The 12,021-nt window shown below is 37.5% G+C and overlaps 1 protein-coding gene across 3 annotated transcripts in view; it reads left to right on the top strand.

The window, feature by feature from the left end:
- LOC106553773 (ABC-type organic anion transporter ABCA8) overlaps nt 1-12,021 on the top strand; it is a 79,552-nt gene that overhangs the window by 54,663 nt on the left and 12,868 nt on the right. For 2 of the 3 annotated variants that reach the window (XM_087710206.1, XM_087710205.1), the window contains 7 exons: nt 420-511; nt 4,727-4,850; nt 6,829-6,958; nt 7,138-7,229; nt 7,723-7,889; nt 8,213-8,288; nt 11,182-11,276. In XM_087710206.1, coding sequence (XP_087566332.1) covers nt 420-511; nt 4,727-4,850; nt 6,829-6,958; nt 7,138-7,229; nt 7,723-7,889; nt 8,213-8,288; nt 11,182-11,276 — 776 coding nt within the window. Of the gene's footprint in view, nt 1-419; nt 512-4,726; nt 4,851-6,828; nt 6,959-7,137; nt 7,230-7,722; nt 7,890-8,212; nt 8,289-11,181; nt 11,277-12,021 lie in introns of those variants that run through there. The other variant, XR_015696019.1, reaches the window with a different exon arrangement.

Raw genomic sequence — 12,021 nt, 5'->3', positions numbered from 1 at the left:
ACAATATTTTTCCTCTTCACAGAGCTGGGGTGAGCGTAGCCTGCATATGAGGCATCAGCCCGCAGGCCATCAGTTTGACACCCCTGGTATACATCAATAAGTGGTGGCATTTAGTATTTGTTTGCTAGCTTCAGAAATATGATGGCATTCTTTTCTCATCTGCCTAAGCCTTCTAATTCAGTATGAATTGTGAGGTAGCTGATACTGGTGCTACTTGAAAGGACTTTTCTACTATACTAACATAAAAGATTGAGTAAAGTCTTCCTTCTCTAATTATTAAGTCTGCCACAAAATCATTGTATATATGTTCCCCAAATCTAGAGATATTTAACCAAATACAGAATTAAATGTGTTAAATTAAGATCCCTCTATGGGTGTACATATGTTCAATATAATTTTCTGTTTGTGTTTTTATGTAGCCTTACATCCACAGCATAATTTTCCTTTTTTTACTTCGCTATCTGGTTTTGAAATATGACAGACCAGTTATGAGAAGAGATCCTGTATTTAGGTTGGTATATATGTTAGTAGGGTCAAGGAGAGGAAGTGTGTATCTGCATGCATGTATCAATTGTTTGGTTGATTGATTGATTATGCGTCATTAAGTTATTTTTGACTCCAAGTGACCACATACATAGATTTTCTCCATTATCATCTATCCCTAAGCTATGATTTTTGATCTCCCATTCATTGCTCTTACTGAGTTATCTACCTTGCTACTGATCATCCTCTTCTCTTTCCTTCAATTCTTCCCAGCATTCGAATTTTCTTCTGAGATTTAGGTCTTTATTTATATAACACATTTAGAAACTGCCCATCTCCTGCTCAGAACAATTCTGTAAAATATAATATTAATAGTAACACCAATGCAAGTGAACTATAAATGTAATGTAGTTTTTAAAAAAATGATAATGCAAAGAGGAATAAATAGGGTTTTTTAAAATAATGTTTGTGATTATTGAATGTTGTGATGATGGGATCCATTCTGAAAGAAATTCCCGGTTTCTGATGTGAGTCATGGCTGACTGAAGATATTATTGCAAAAGAGTAGAAATGACCATGGTGAAGAATGAAAGACCACTGAGCAGGCTGATCCTTTGAATTTCTCCAGAGAAGGAGATAATGGAAGATCACCCACGAGTGCTATGAATGGCAACTCCCTGTGAGATGTCCATAAAGCAGTGGGCCTCCATGTGTTTGATGCCATGATCTAAGGGAAACAACATATTTGCTCTCAGGAACAGCAGAGCCTTTAAAAAGGATACTAAGCCAGATGAACTCATTTCTAATCACATTCAGAAATGTTCAGTTTAGGCGGCTGGTTAATGTCGCAACATTTTTCAGATGTAAGATAATGGAGTTCATCCACTGTGCTGGATTATTCTTGTTTGTGGGCTCTGTGAGGGGCCAAAGCCATCCTGGAGGGGTGATGAAGCAAAGAGGGGCACCCTGTGAGTCAAGGAGAGTCACAGCTCTCCTGGAACCCTGGTGTTCACTTTCCCTCTCAGCCACGACAAGAAGAAGAGGCAGCTAAAGATGACTGCCACAAAGCTGTGACAACCGATGACCATCTAAGACTGGTGCTGGAGTGAAACAAGTGAACAATGGCTGGATCTGGGGGAGAGGATTTTCTTTAAATTTAACCCCAAGAAATAAATTTAGAACTATTTGCTCAGAAATATCTGTAAAAGCGGCACCCAAGCATTCTGAGAATTTACCAGACCTGAAGTGAGGGACGTGGGAGAGAAAAATAATAAATTTTGAAAGATACAGAAAATTGGATTCTTATTTGGGAGAAGTGGTACTGGGAAAGCATTTTAAAATGCTGGAATCATTTACTTACAAAACCTATTATGCTTTCATGGTCGTTCGATAACCAAAAGAAGGCTTGATTAGTGGCAATACTAAAACTTAAGATGAGAATGCCACCTGCTGACAAAAGGGAAAATTACAGCCTGGAAAGACCTGCATGAAGAATTTTGAAAATATTCATTGGATTATTTTTAACTACCCTATGACTACTGGAGATCCAGATAAGGACTCCTGAATGTTGTTAGAACATGGGCGCTCAAACTATGGCCAAACTCTTTCAAAGCACAAAAGACACCATGGAGATTTAAGGAGATGATGGAAAAATGGAAAATACCATACAAGGGATGATGAGGAAGTAACAAGACGCTCAGGAAAGGGAGGAGTCAGCAGAAGAAATGAAGAAGTAGACAAAGAGGAGATAACAATGGAAATAACAGTGATTGATGAATTAAATCAGGGGGGAAATGTATTAAGAGAGTTGGAAGATATGTTTGAAAGGGAAACAGGGACCTGGGCAGAAAATTTGGGACTAGGCAGTGGAAGAGGGTAGAAGTGGGAGAAATATTTAGAGATTCCGACAGAAATAAAGAGCCAAGAGAAGAATTTCAGTGGCAAGTTTTAAAAAGCATAGCAATTAAAGTATTGAAGTGGGCAAGAGATGATGAATAGATAATTCTTTTGTTGTTGTTGTTGTTGTTCTGATTTTTTTTTCTTTTCTCTCTCTTTCCTTTTAAGCATAGCAATTAAAGTACTGAAGAGGGCATGAGATGATGGATAGATGATTCATCTTTTTTGTTGTTCTGTTTTTTCTTTCCTCTCTCTCTCTTTTCTTTTCTTAGGTGGGTGACATGATTAGAAATTAAGACAGGATAGCAAGAAAAAGCCTTTTAATAAAGGATGATGGGACTAAAGCTAGAATAAGTATAGAAATAAGAGAAGAGGGAATATTAATATATACATTTTATATAATAAAATAAAAGTAATATCAAGAAAAAACATGGAATTGAATAACGATAGATTGCAACCTAATATAAATCTGTATGATTATTAGAAAAACTTAAGTTGATTGAATGTAATAATTATGATTAACTTTATCAGTTTACTTGTATTAGAATTTATGACACCCAGGTACCACACTATTCACACATTGATTTGATATATTTGTAAAAAATAAAAAAATAAAAAACTTGTAAGAAATTTTCAGTTTAACCACTTCAAAAAGGCAAGCTTTATTGACTCCCGGTCAGTGTTACCTTCTTTGGATCAACATTTTTTAAATAGGGACTCAAGAATTTAAAATATCTTGCAATTGACAAAAAGCAAAAAAAAGGATTTTGATTTAAGAAAGTTTTTAATGGATTGGGAGACTACAAAGATCTCAAAAATTGGTTATTTTTGCTGAAAGATTAAAAAACAAGTATATGATTAAATAACATACGAATGGGAAATGACTTAAATGGAATGATACCCATATTAGGAAATGAAGCTTGATGAAGTTTGCAAATGAACACTTGAGCAAACTAAAGGTCCAGGTAGAAAAGAGTTAAAATTACTAACTCAGCGATAACTTTTTCTTTTGTTAAAGAATCCTTTGAAAAGTAATCTGAGATTTAAATAACAAGTATCTCAGAAAAGTTACAAATTTCAATGGATAAATATTTAGATGATGATAACATTTAGAAAACATTTTTACCTGGCATAGACATTATAGCATTTGAAGGCATGGAAGTAAAAAAAAAATTGAGATTACCAAAATGGAAATACCAAAAGGGAAATCAAGAAAATGAACTGGACATTGAAGAGTTGCAACAAGAAATCCTAGATCGGGATCCCTTGATGGGATTTACAAAATAGGTTTTGAAGACTCCTGCCAAATGTTAAAGATTGATACCTTTGGAATGATTTAGAGGTCAAAATTGTGCAGACCAAAAAAGGAGGAATATGAAGTTGGACTATTTAATCAATGACACATTATTTGGTTAATATTTCTGGTACCTCCTAATGGAATTTTTCCTAGGATTGAAAGGACGATGATTTCTGGATTGCATATAAATAAAAGTTAGGCTGAAAGTTAAGTGAAAACGTACAAGATTACATTGCTCTGTTGATGAAGGTTGGAAGCCACTTTCTTGTGTTTTTCTTTTCCTGCATCTTCTGAACTTTTAGTTTTTTTTCTTCTATTGTAGTTTTTATTAGTTTTTACTAAGCCTCCTAAACACTTCAATACATTATTAAAAATATAAAATAATGGTACCTTATAAGGGTACCTTATCAGTGTTATTTTTAAGGAAAAATAAATTATTCTCTATTTCATACCATGCTTTCAAGTTTGTTGATAATGTCACACTTACAGTGTGAAGTAAATTGACTTAGAATTTTTACTTCTTTGAAACCAAGCTGGTGTGAGTAGCCATTCCTTTTGTAAAATATGTTCATTAGTTATAGGACTTCCTTCAATAGGATGTTGTAAGTAATTTGTATGTTACCTGCAGGATAAAGTTGTTCATATCTATTTGAAGTTATATTGTGGAAAGATAGGTCCATTTGAGGTGATAACCATTATCCAGTATGTCAAGTTGCTGAATATTGTGAACCTGGTCATATGTAGATTGGTTACCTGGTTTGTTAAAGTGGCTTAGAAACTTGACAAGAGCTCATTTAATTCAGAATAGTAAAGGAACATTGATAACAAGGGAAAGAAGAGCCATCAAGCACTTTAATGATGGAGAAAATGGGAGCAAAGAAAAGCAGTAATATAAATAATAGAGCTGCATAAGCATTGAGTAAGTTACCACATAAGATCTCCACCAACCTTCTACTTCAAGGTTGGACTGTTGATTGCTTTCCTAGTTGAAATCAACATTTATACTTTAATATTCAGTCACTTCAGACTTGTTGTATCTTTGATCCCTAGGATTTCTCCTCAAAGAAAAAGGACCTATCAGAATCCCGAGGAGCTCAGTGAAGAGACTGATAGAGACATCCTAGATGAAAGGACCAGAGCTCAGAGTGCACTGGATTCTGCCAATGAAGAAGAGGTAAAACATATCTATTGGGCTTTTTATATTTTGAAAAAATACATACAGTATGAGTTGCTCCATTTATATTTGTGGTTTGCTTATTGAGCGTGGTTAAATGCACAAGCATACATTTCTCTTTGCATGGCTTAATTACACTGTGCAGGGACATACTTATCAGGACTGCTCTCAGGGATACTAAGATACAGTTGAAGAAAGAAAACAACAGAGTCCAGAGTTGCCAAGGTAGCATTTTCAAAAGACCCATGTGCCCTATGACAATATCCAGGTCATCCGGATATTGTTGTATTGCAATTTTACCTTGTATTTATATTGCATTATTATCATCATTGTTACCTTGTTTTCTACATTATTTTCACTCTTTTGGAGCAAATTGATTTATAAATTTATTTATTTCAAACCAAGCTGGTATTAGCAACCATTCCTTTTGCAAAATATACTCATTATATAGATAGGAATATTAGGGAACTGTGCTTGGTACTGAGAAAGCTATGAGCAGAAGCATCACCTCTACCAAAGAGATTATTTGCCATTGACATTGGAACTAGACTAACTAGTGTTTCTAATTACCAAGATCATTGAACAATTTTTAAAATGACTTATGGAAGCATAAGGGACATGTGTCAGATTATTTGTCTTTAGCTTTGAAAATATAAATATTTTCAAACTCTAAAATGGAGACAGTTTCTCAGAGGCCAAAAATATTTTCCAGCAATAAAGGTGAGAGCCAAACCACCAAAATGTTGTTCACTTCTGTGGGGATACATGGCTGAAAAACTAAACACTCTTTCGATGAAACAGTTATTGTAGGTGGAACCATACACAGATTATTCAAAAAGGATATGCTTATAGAAACATTTATGCTTATAGAAACATTTTCCCAAGCCATTTAAAGGATAACTGGAAGAGGGATACTAAATGGGATATGACAATGGAAGAAGAAATAAATATGTTTTAAACTTGCCAAGGAAACCCCATTTCTGACAACTCTGGAATTGTCCATTTCTCATTTGCATTAAACTAATCTGGCTAGTCTAGATCCAAGCAGACTTAACTTCTGAAAACAAGGACTCTTCTCCCAAGATAAACAGATTTGTTTGGAAACAAGAGAACCAGTCCTTAGTTATCAATGGAGAACAAGTGGAGCAAGTGGCCAATTTTATGTTTTTGAATGTTATCATAAAAGAGGACCTGATCTGGGGCGCTCACATTGCAGCACTGGGCCCAGTAGAGATTATACTACCTGAGACTTCTCAGGAAACAACAACTGAGTGAAAAACTGCTGGTGATCTTCTACCACTGCACTATAAAGAGTATTTTAACTTACTGCACCTGTGTATGGTTTGTTAATTGCGTAGTGGCAGATAGGACAGCACTCCAGAGGGTTAACAATGTTGCCCAGAAGATCATTGGTTGCCGTCTCCCCTCATTGCAAGAGCTTTATAGCTCCCGCTGCCTTAAGAAATTTCAAAACATTCTTAAAGATCCATCTCATCTTGGGCACTCTTTTTTTGAACTATTACCATCTGGTAGACGGTACAGGACAATAAAAACAAGGACAAATAGGCTGAAAAACAGCTTTTATCCCTGAGCAGTAACTGTATTGAATTCTACTTTATAGTGCAATATTAATGCAGTATCAGGAGTTTTCAATTCAATTGTATAGAATGTGTATTTTTGTTTTATTTTTATTTTTTATATAATTTACTTATGTATGATGTACACTGAAGATGGCATTTAATTTCATTGTACAAGATGCAATGACAATAAACTAAATTAAACTAAACTAAACTTTAGGTGTTTCTGTCCCAGGTGAAAGATAATGCCTATTTGGCTTTTTCTGAATAAACAAATGATAGAAATATATCTGTATATGTGTGTTTGTGTGTGTGTATACACTGTGTGTATATATATGTATGCACACACACACACACACACACACACAAATGTCTTTCTGTCTCTCCTTCTCTTTATTTAGAAACCAGTTATCATCGTCCACAACTTGTGCAAAGAGTATAGCTATGGAAAGGCTTGTTCTACTCCATGTTGCAACAAACAGCAGAAGAGAAAACTGGCTACCAAAAATGTTTCTTTTTGTGTTAAAAAAGGTAACATGTCCCTCAAATGCATTTGACCTAATACAACAGCAGCCATTTGACGAGAGAAGGCCTGTCTATGCTTTGAACCCTACTTCTTAGGAAAATAAAAAAAATAACTCCGAGATTCCTTAAAGCAGCATATATAATACATTTTAAGCTATATTTTAACAGCAATGGTTTCTTTGCAGGAGAAATATTAGGGCTTCTGGGACCAAATGGTGCTGGTAAAAGTACAACAATTAGCATGATAATGGGAGATATGGATCCAACTGCTGGGCAAGTAAGTGTAACTTTTCCTTTCGAAAGAAAAGCATATTATATTTCTGTTATTTATTATTGTATGGCAATACTGGGTATCCAGTTTAGGAAGGCAATGTCAATATAATCGCTTTAAATAATATTACTGTAATATATCAGAGAATAGATGAAGACAAGAGAGACTCATTGAAAAAAATCTATTTATTAATTTATCAAAGGCATCATGATTGGAGTGAAAACTTTCTGTGGAGCTTCCAATGTCACTTTCATTGCCACTTAGTTATCCACAGTCCTTATGATCTGCCATATTGTCTGCTTCTGCATTATTCATATATTGTGCTAGGTCTCCTCTTCCTTCTTGGATAACATTAAGATCTTTAAAAAACTTACTGATTTAATATAAATGACAGTCCTTATTGGTCAGAAATGCTCCTTGTCACATCTTTGATATTTCAAAATATATTTTTACATTGGACAAAAGCAAATGAGGAACTTATGCTACCTATTTGGAACAGGTGCATATTAAAGGAGCTGATGGAGCTGCGACAGAGGAAAATGCTGCTCTTGGCTACTGTCCTCAGGAGAATCCGCTCTGGTCCAATCTGACCATGAAAGAACATTTGGAGATTTTTGCAGCTGTAAAAGGGATCAAGAAGGATGATGCTACTATAGCCATTAATAGGTAGTGAAGCCCAAGATATTCTTTTTATTACAAAATTTATTTTCCAAGATTTTTCATTCTTAGGAATTTAATTTCTCAGGCTGTATGTTTGAAATTAACAATACTCTGGAAAGTATGAAATTGCTTTCTGAGTAGTTAGTAAAAAATCAGGTATTTTTGTGTATCTGAATAACATACATACATACATACATACATACATACATACATACATACATACATACATATCCATTCCTATTATTTTATTGGAGTAGGCTGTATTTTAAAATTGTCATACAAAGAGCCTCATGTAGAGATTAAAACAGCAACATTTCTTCTTTTTTCAGAATAGCTCGAGTTCTAGTCCTTGAAGAGCATTTAAAAAAGACAACTAAGACATTATCTGCTGGATTAAGTAGAAAAGTAAGCCCTGTGATTCATTATATTTTAGCTACAGGTCTTGTGATTCCATGTCCAGCTATGCTTTGTCATTCCTCCTTTTAAACTTCTTCCTCAATGCAGTTTTTTCCAGCTTGTCTGCTCTCTGAGAGTATTTCCATAAAATAAAGAAATGAAATTGAGAAAAGAAGAGACAGGGCAAGATAAGGGAGGAGGAGGCCTTTTGGCATGAAGAGCCATGATAGGACACCATGAACATCTGCATTTATGCTGATAAGCCATTGTGCCTAACTAGAATTAGTATGATGTGGTCCTTGCTTAAAAAATATGTCAGTCTTTCATCTGACTAAAGTAAGGTGACCAGATTTTAACATTGGTAAAGCGGGACACCATTGACCGGGCGGGAGGCAATGTTCCCTCTAATTTTTTTTCAGTGTGAGCAGAAAAGTATAGTGTTTGAGCGGCACATTTTCATGCCTGAGCACCTGAATTTTTTTCACAGATGTCACCTAAGACAACAATGAAATCAGTATTATTTGAAACTCAAAGTTATGTTTATTCAAGATACCTGCTTAATTAAAAGTGTTATATAATATTAGTATCACTTAACAACGCTCCTGCTTAGCAAGGAAAATGTTGGCTGAGAAAGTCTGGCATTGAAGCACGCAAGTCTTAAAGCTGTTGTTACAAGATCCTTGCACCCCTAACCATTTAGAAAAAAACCCCAGGGGTCTTGAAACCTGACAGCTTTAAGACTTGTGGACTTCAACTCCCAGAATTCCTCCTCCAGTCATGTTGGCTCAGAAACTCTGGCATTGAAGCATGCAAATCTTAAAGCTGTTGTTACAAGATCCTTGCACCCATAACCCTTTAGGGGGAAAAAAACCAGGGGTCTTCAAACCTGACAGCTTTAAGACTTGTGGACTTCAACTCCCAGAATTCTTCCTCTAGTCATGTTGCGGTGATGTCATCTGCGTGGATCTGCTCCATCTTCGGTTTTTTCACTGGGGGCAGGGCTGCCGCTGAAGATGCCGATGAGCCCCCCACCACCACCAGAATAACTTCAGCCACCTCCTCCTCCTCCAACAGCACCACCACATTTGCTGCCCAGCGCTGTGGCTGAGGTGAAGCCGCCAAAGCTCCCGCTGGTGGCCCTGCCAGTGGCAGCGGCGACGGTGCCTCCCCCTCTGCTCGGAGCACCTGAGCTGAGCTACGCGTTACCCCTGCCACCTCCTCCTCCTCCGCCGTGCTTTTGAGAAGCCATGAGGCCTTTTTTTCCTGCTCCTGCCCCCACCCCTGCCTTCCTGCTGGCTCCCGTGGCCTCATGGCTCCCCAAAAGCACGGGGAGGAGGGGGGAGGGATAACACCAAGATCAGGTGCTCTGCATGGAGGGGGAGGCACCACTGCCACGAGCAGGGGTGCCAGCGGGAGCTTTGGCGGCTTCACCTCAGCCACAGCATCAGACGGCAAATCCGGCAGTGCTGTTGGAGGAGGAGAAGGCGGCAGCAGATATTCTGGTGGCGGCGGGGGCTTTGGGGGTTCACTTCAGCCGCCGCCCAAAAGGACCTCCCCAGGCTTGCTTTGCTGAATACGGGGCAACTGATGCTAGTTTGAGCAACCGCAGCCGGCGCAAACTGCCATCAGTCGCTTCGTGCTCATCAAAACAAGTCTGGGGAGGTCCTTTGTGGGCGGCCAGTTCTAGCCACCTGCAAAGGACTTCCCTGCGTTTGCTTTGCTGAACACGGGGTGACTGACGGTAATGAGCGGCGCAGCCGGTGCCTAGAAGGTCCTAGGAGACCGGCTGTGCCACGTAAGCTCCTGCCGCCGTCCCTGCGCCCGTCTAACCCTAGATTTTCTGAGGCCCCTCAGCTTCCGGAGCCTGTGACAGAAATCACTGTGCGGCAGTTAGAACCTGCTGCGCTGTGTTTTCTTGCCACATGCGCGGCCGCGCAGCCACACACCTTAGAGGGAACAGTGTTCCCTTCCCGTTCTCCCACCATTCCCTAGCTCGTACATTCTTTCCAAAAATCGGGACTTTTTTAAAACGCTGTGGGACGTGGGACAAATTGTTAAAAATCAGGACTGTCCTGCCAAAAGCAGGATGTCTGGTCATTTTGGACTAAAGGAAAGGAAAATGAAAAAATAGCATATTCCCGAGTACTCAATCCCAAAAATGTCTAAACTGATTTACTTCTTTACATAGCATTAGGATACATTACATTCCTCAATTGTTTTCTGAAATTCTGTTATATTCTGTATAATTATACAGAATTCAGCCATTACAAACTGAACTGCATAATGTAAATCAGGACATTAAAAATCGCTATCCAATTATTCTTAACCATGTACAGTTTTGTTCCATTTGGTTGCCTATGTCCTCAGATTTTTAATCCTTATTTAAGAATGTTAATATTTTCATATATTGTTGGTGGGCTGCAGTACCTGGAAGCTCTATGGAATTATAAATGAATTAAGCATGCACAAATTTATGCCAAGAAACTTGTAGACTTTGCTGTAATTGAATAACTCTCCTGATAATTGTCTTAAAAATCTAAATTGGTAATTCCTGGGACTTTGTTACATCTCCAAATGTATTTTGTGTTAAGCCACAAAGACTGTTCTCAAATCTGATGAGGTTTGCAGTAGAACAGAGTGAAAGAATATCTTTGCCCTTTCTAGTCCTTCAAGAAGATATTGTGTAAAAATTAAAATGCCTTTTAATAATTCACAGTTTTTTGGTTAGTATCGCAGAATCCTATCATGTTTGTCCTCACTGATATAGTGCTTTTCCATTTGTGCAGCAGTCATTAAGAAAACACATTTTTGAAGAACATATTGAAATGTATATTCTTCACATTTCCATCTTTTGTGTGTGTGAAATATTTAAGAAGGTTTAATATAATTTCCTGCATTTCAGTTGTGCTTTGCCCTGAGCATGTTGAGTAATCCTACCGTGTGGCTACTAGATGAACCAACCACTGGCTTGGATCCCAAAGGAAAACACCAAGTGTGGTAGGTGTTCTGTACATTGAACATTTAGGGTTAGGTTTGCACACTTAACACTTGTAATAAAAAATCATCTCCAATCTCTTATCTTTCATATCTCAACAATCAAGAATGTATTGTTTGAATTAAAAGTTTTTGACAAAACTCCATTTGATTTCTATTCCTACCTCTTGTAGCTTCTTAATGTGCTCTTAGAAAATGTTATTTTTGTATCTGTATGTGATGAATCTAAGGCTTTCCAGAGCACCCAGCTATCTTGTCTTTATTCATGATTCTAGGGATTAAAAGCCTTTTGCAAGGCTTTCAGTGTCCTCCTTTTCCAATGGAAATGCATCAGGCTATTTCTCATGGAAATTACATATCACAATAAAATAAAATAAAACAAAACAAAATATAGACATTCAATTTTTGGGATTTATGAAATAGCAGTTAGACTTATATACCGCTTCATAGGGCTTTCAGCCCTCTCTAAGCGGTTTACAGAGTCAGCATATTGCCCCCAACAACAATCCGGGTCCTCATTTTACCCACCTCGGAAGGATGGAAGGCTGAGTCAACCCTGAGCCGGTGAGATTTGAACAGCCGAACTGCAGAACTGCAGTCAGCTGAAGTAGCCTGCAGTGCTGCATTTGACCACTGCGCCATCTCGGCTCTCTATGCCCCTTGACATCATGCCAGTGAAATGGAAGGAGATAAGAGAATTAGCTATTTGTCTATCTTCACCATTCCTTTTGAAGAAAATGTCTTTCAA

This window comes from Thamnophis sirtalis, unplaced genomic scaffold (assembly GCF_051295495.1).
Source record: "Thamnophis sirtalis isolate CommonGarterSnake01/CBP01778 unplaced genomic scaffold, rThaSir2_p1.2 scaffold_3, whole genome shotgun sequence".
NCBI lineage: Eukaryota > Metazoa > Chordata > Lepidosauria > Squamata > Natricidae > Thamnophis > Thamnophis sirtalis.
Note: the sequence above shows the minus strand (reverse complement) of the source record. Positions and strands in the feature narration are given on the sequence as shown.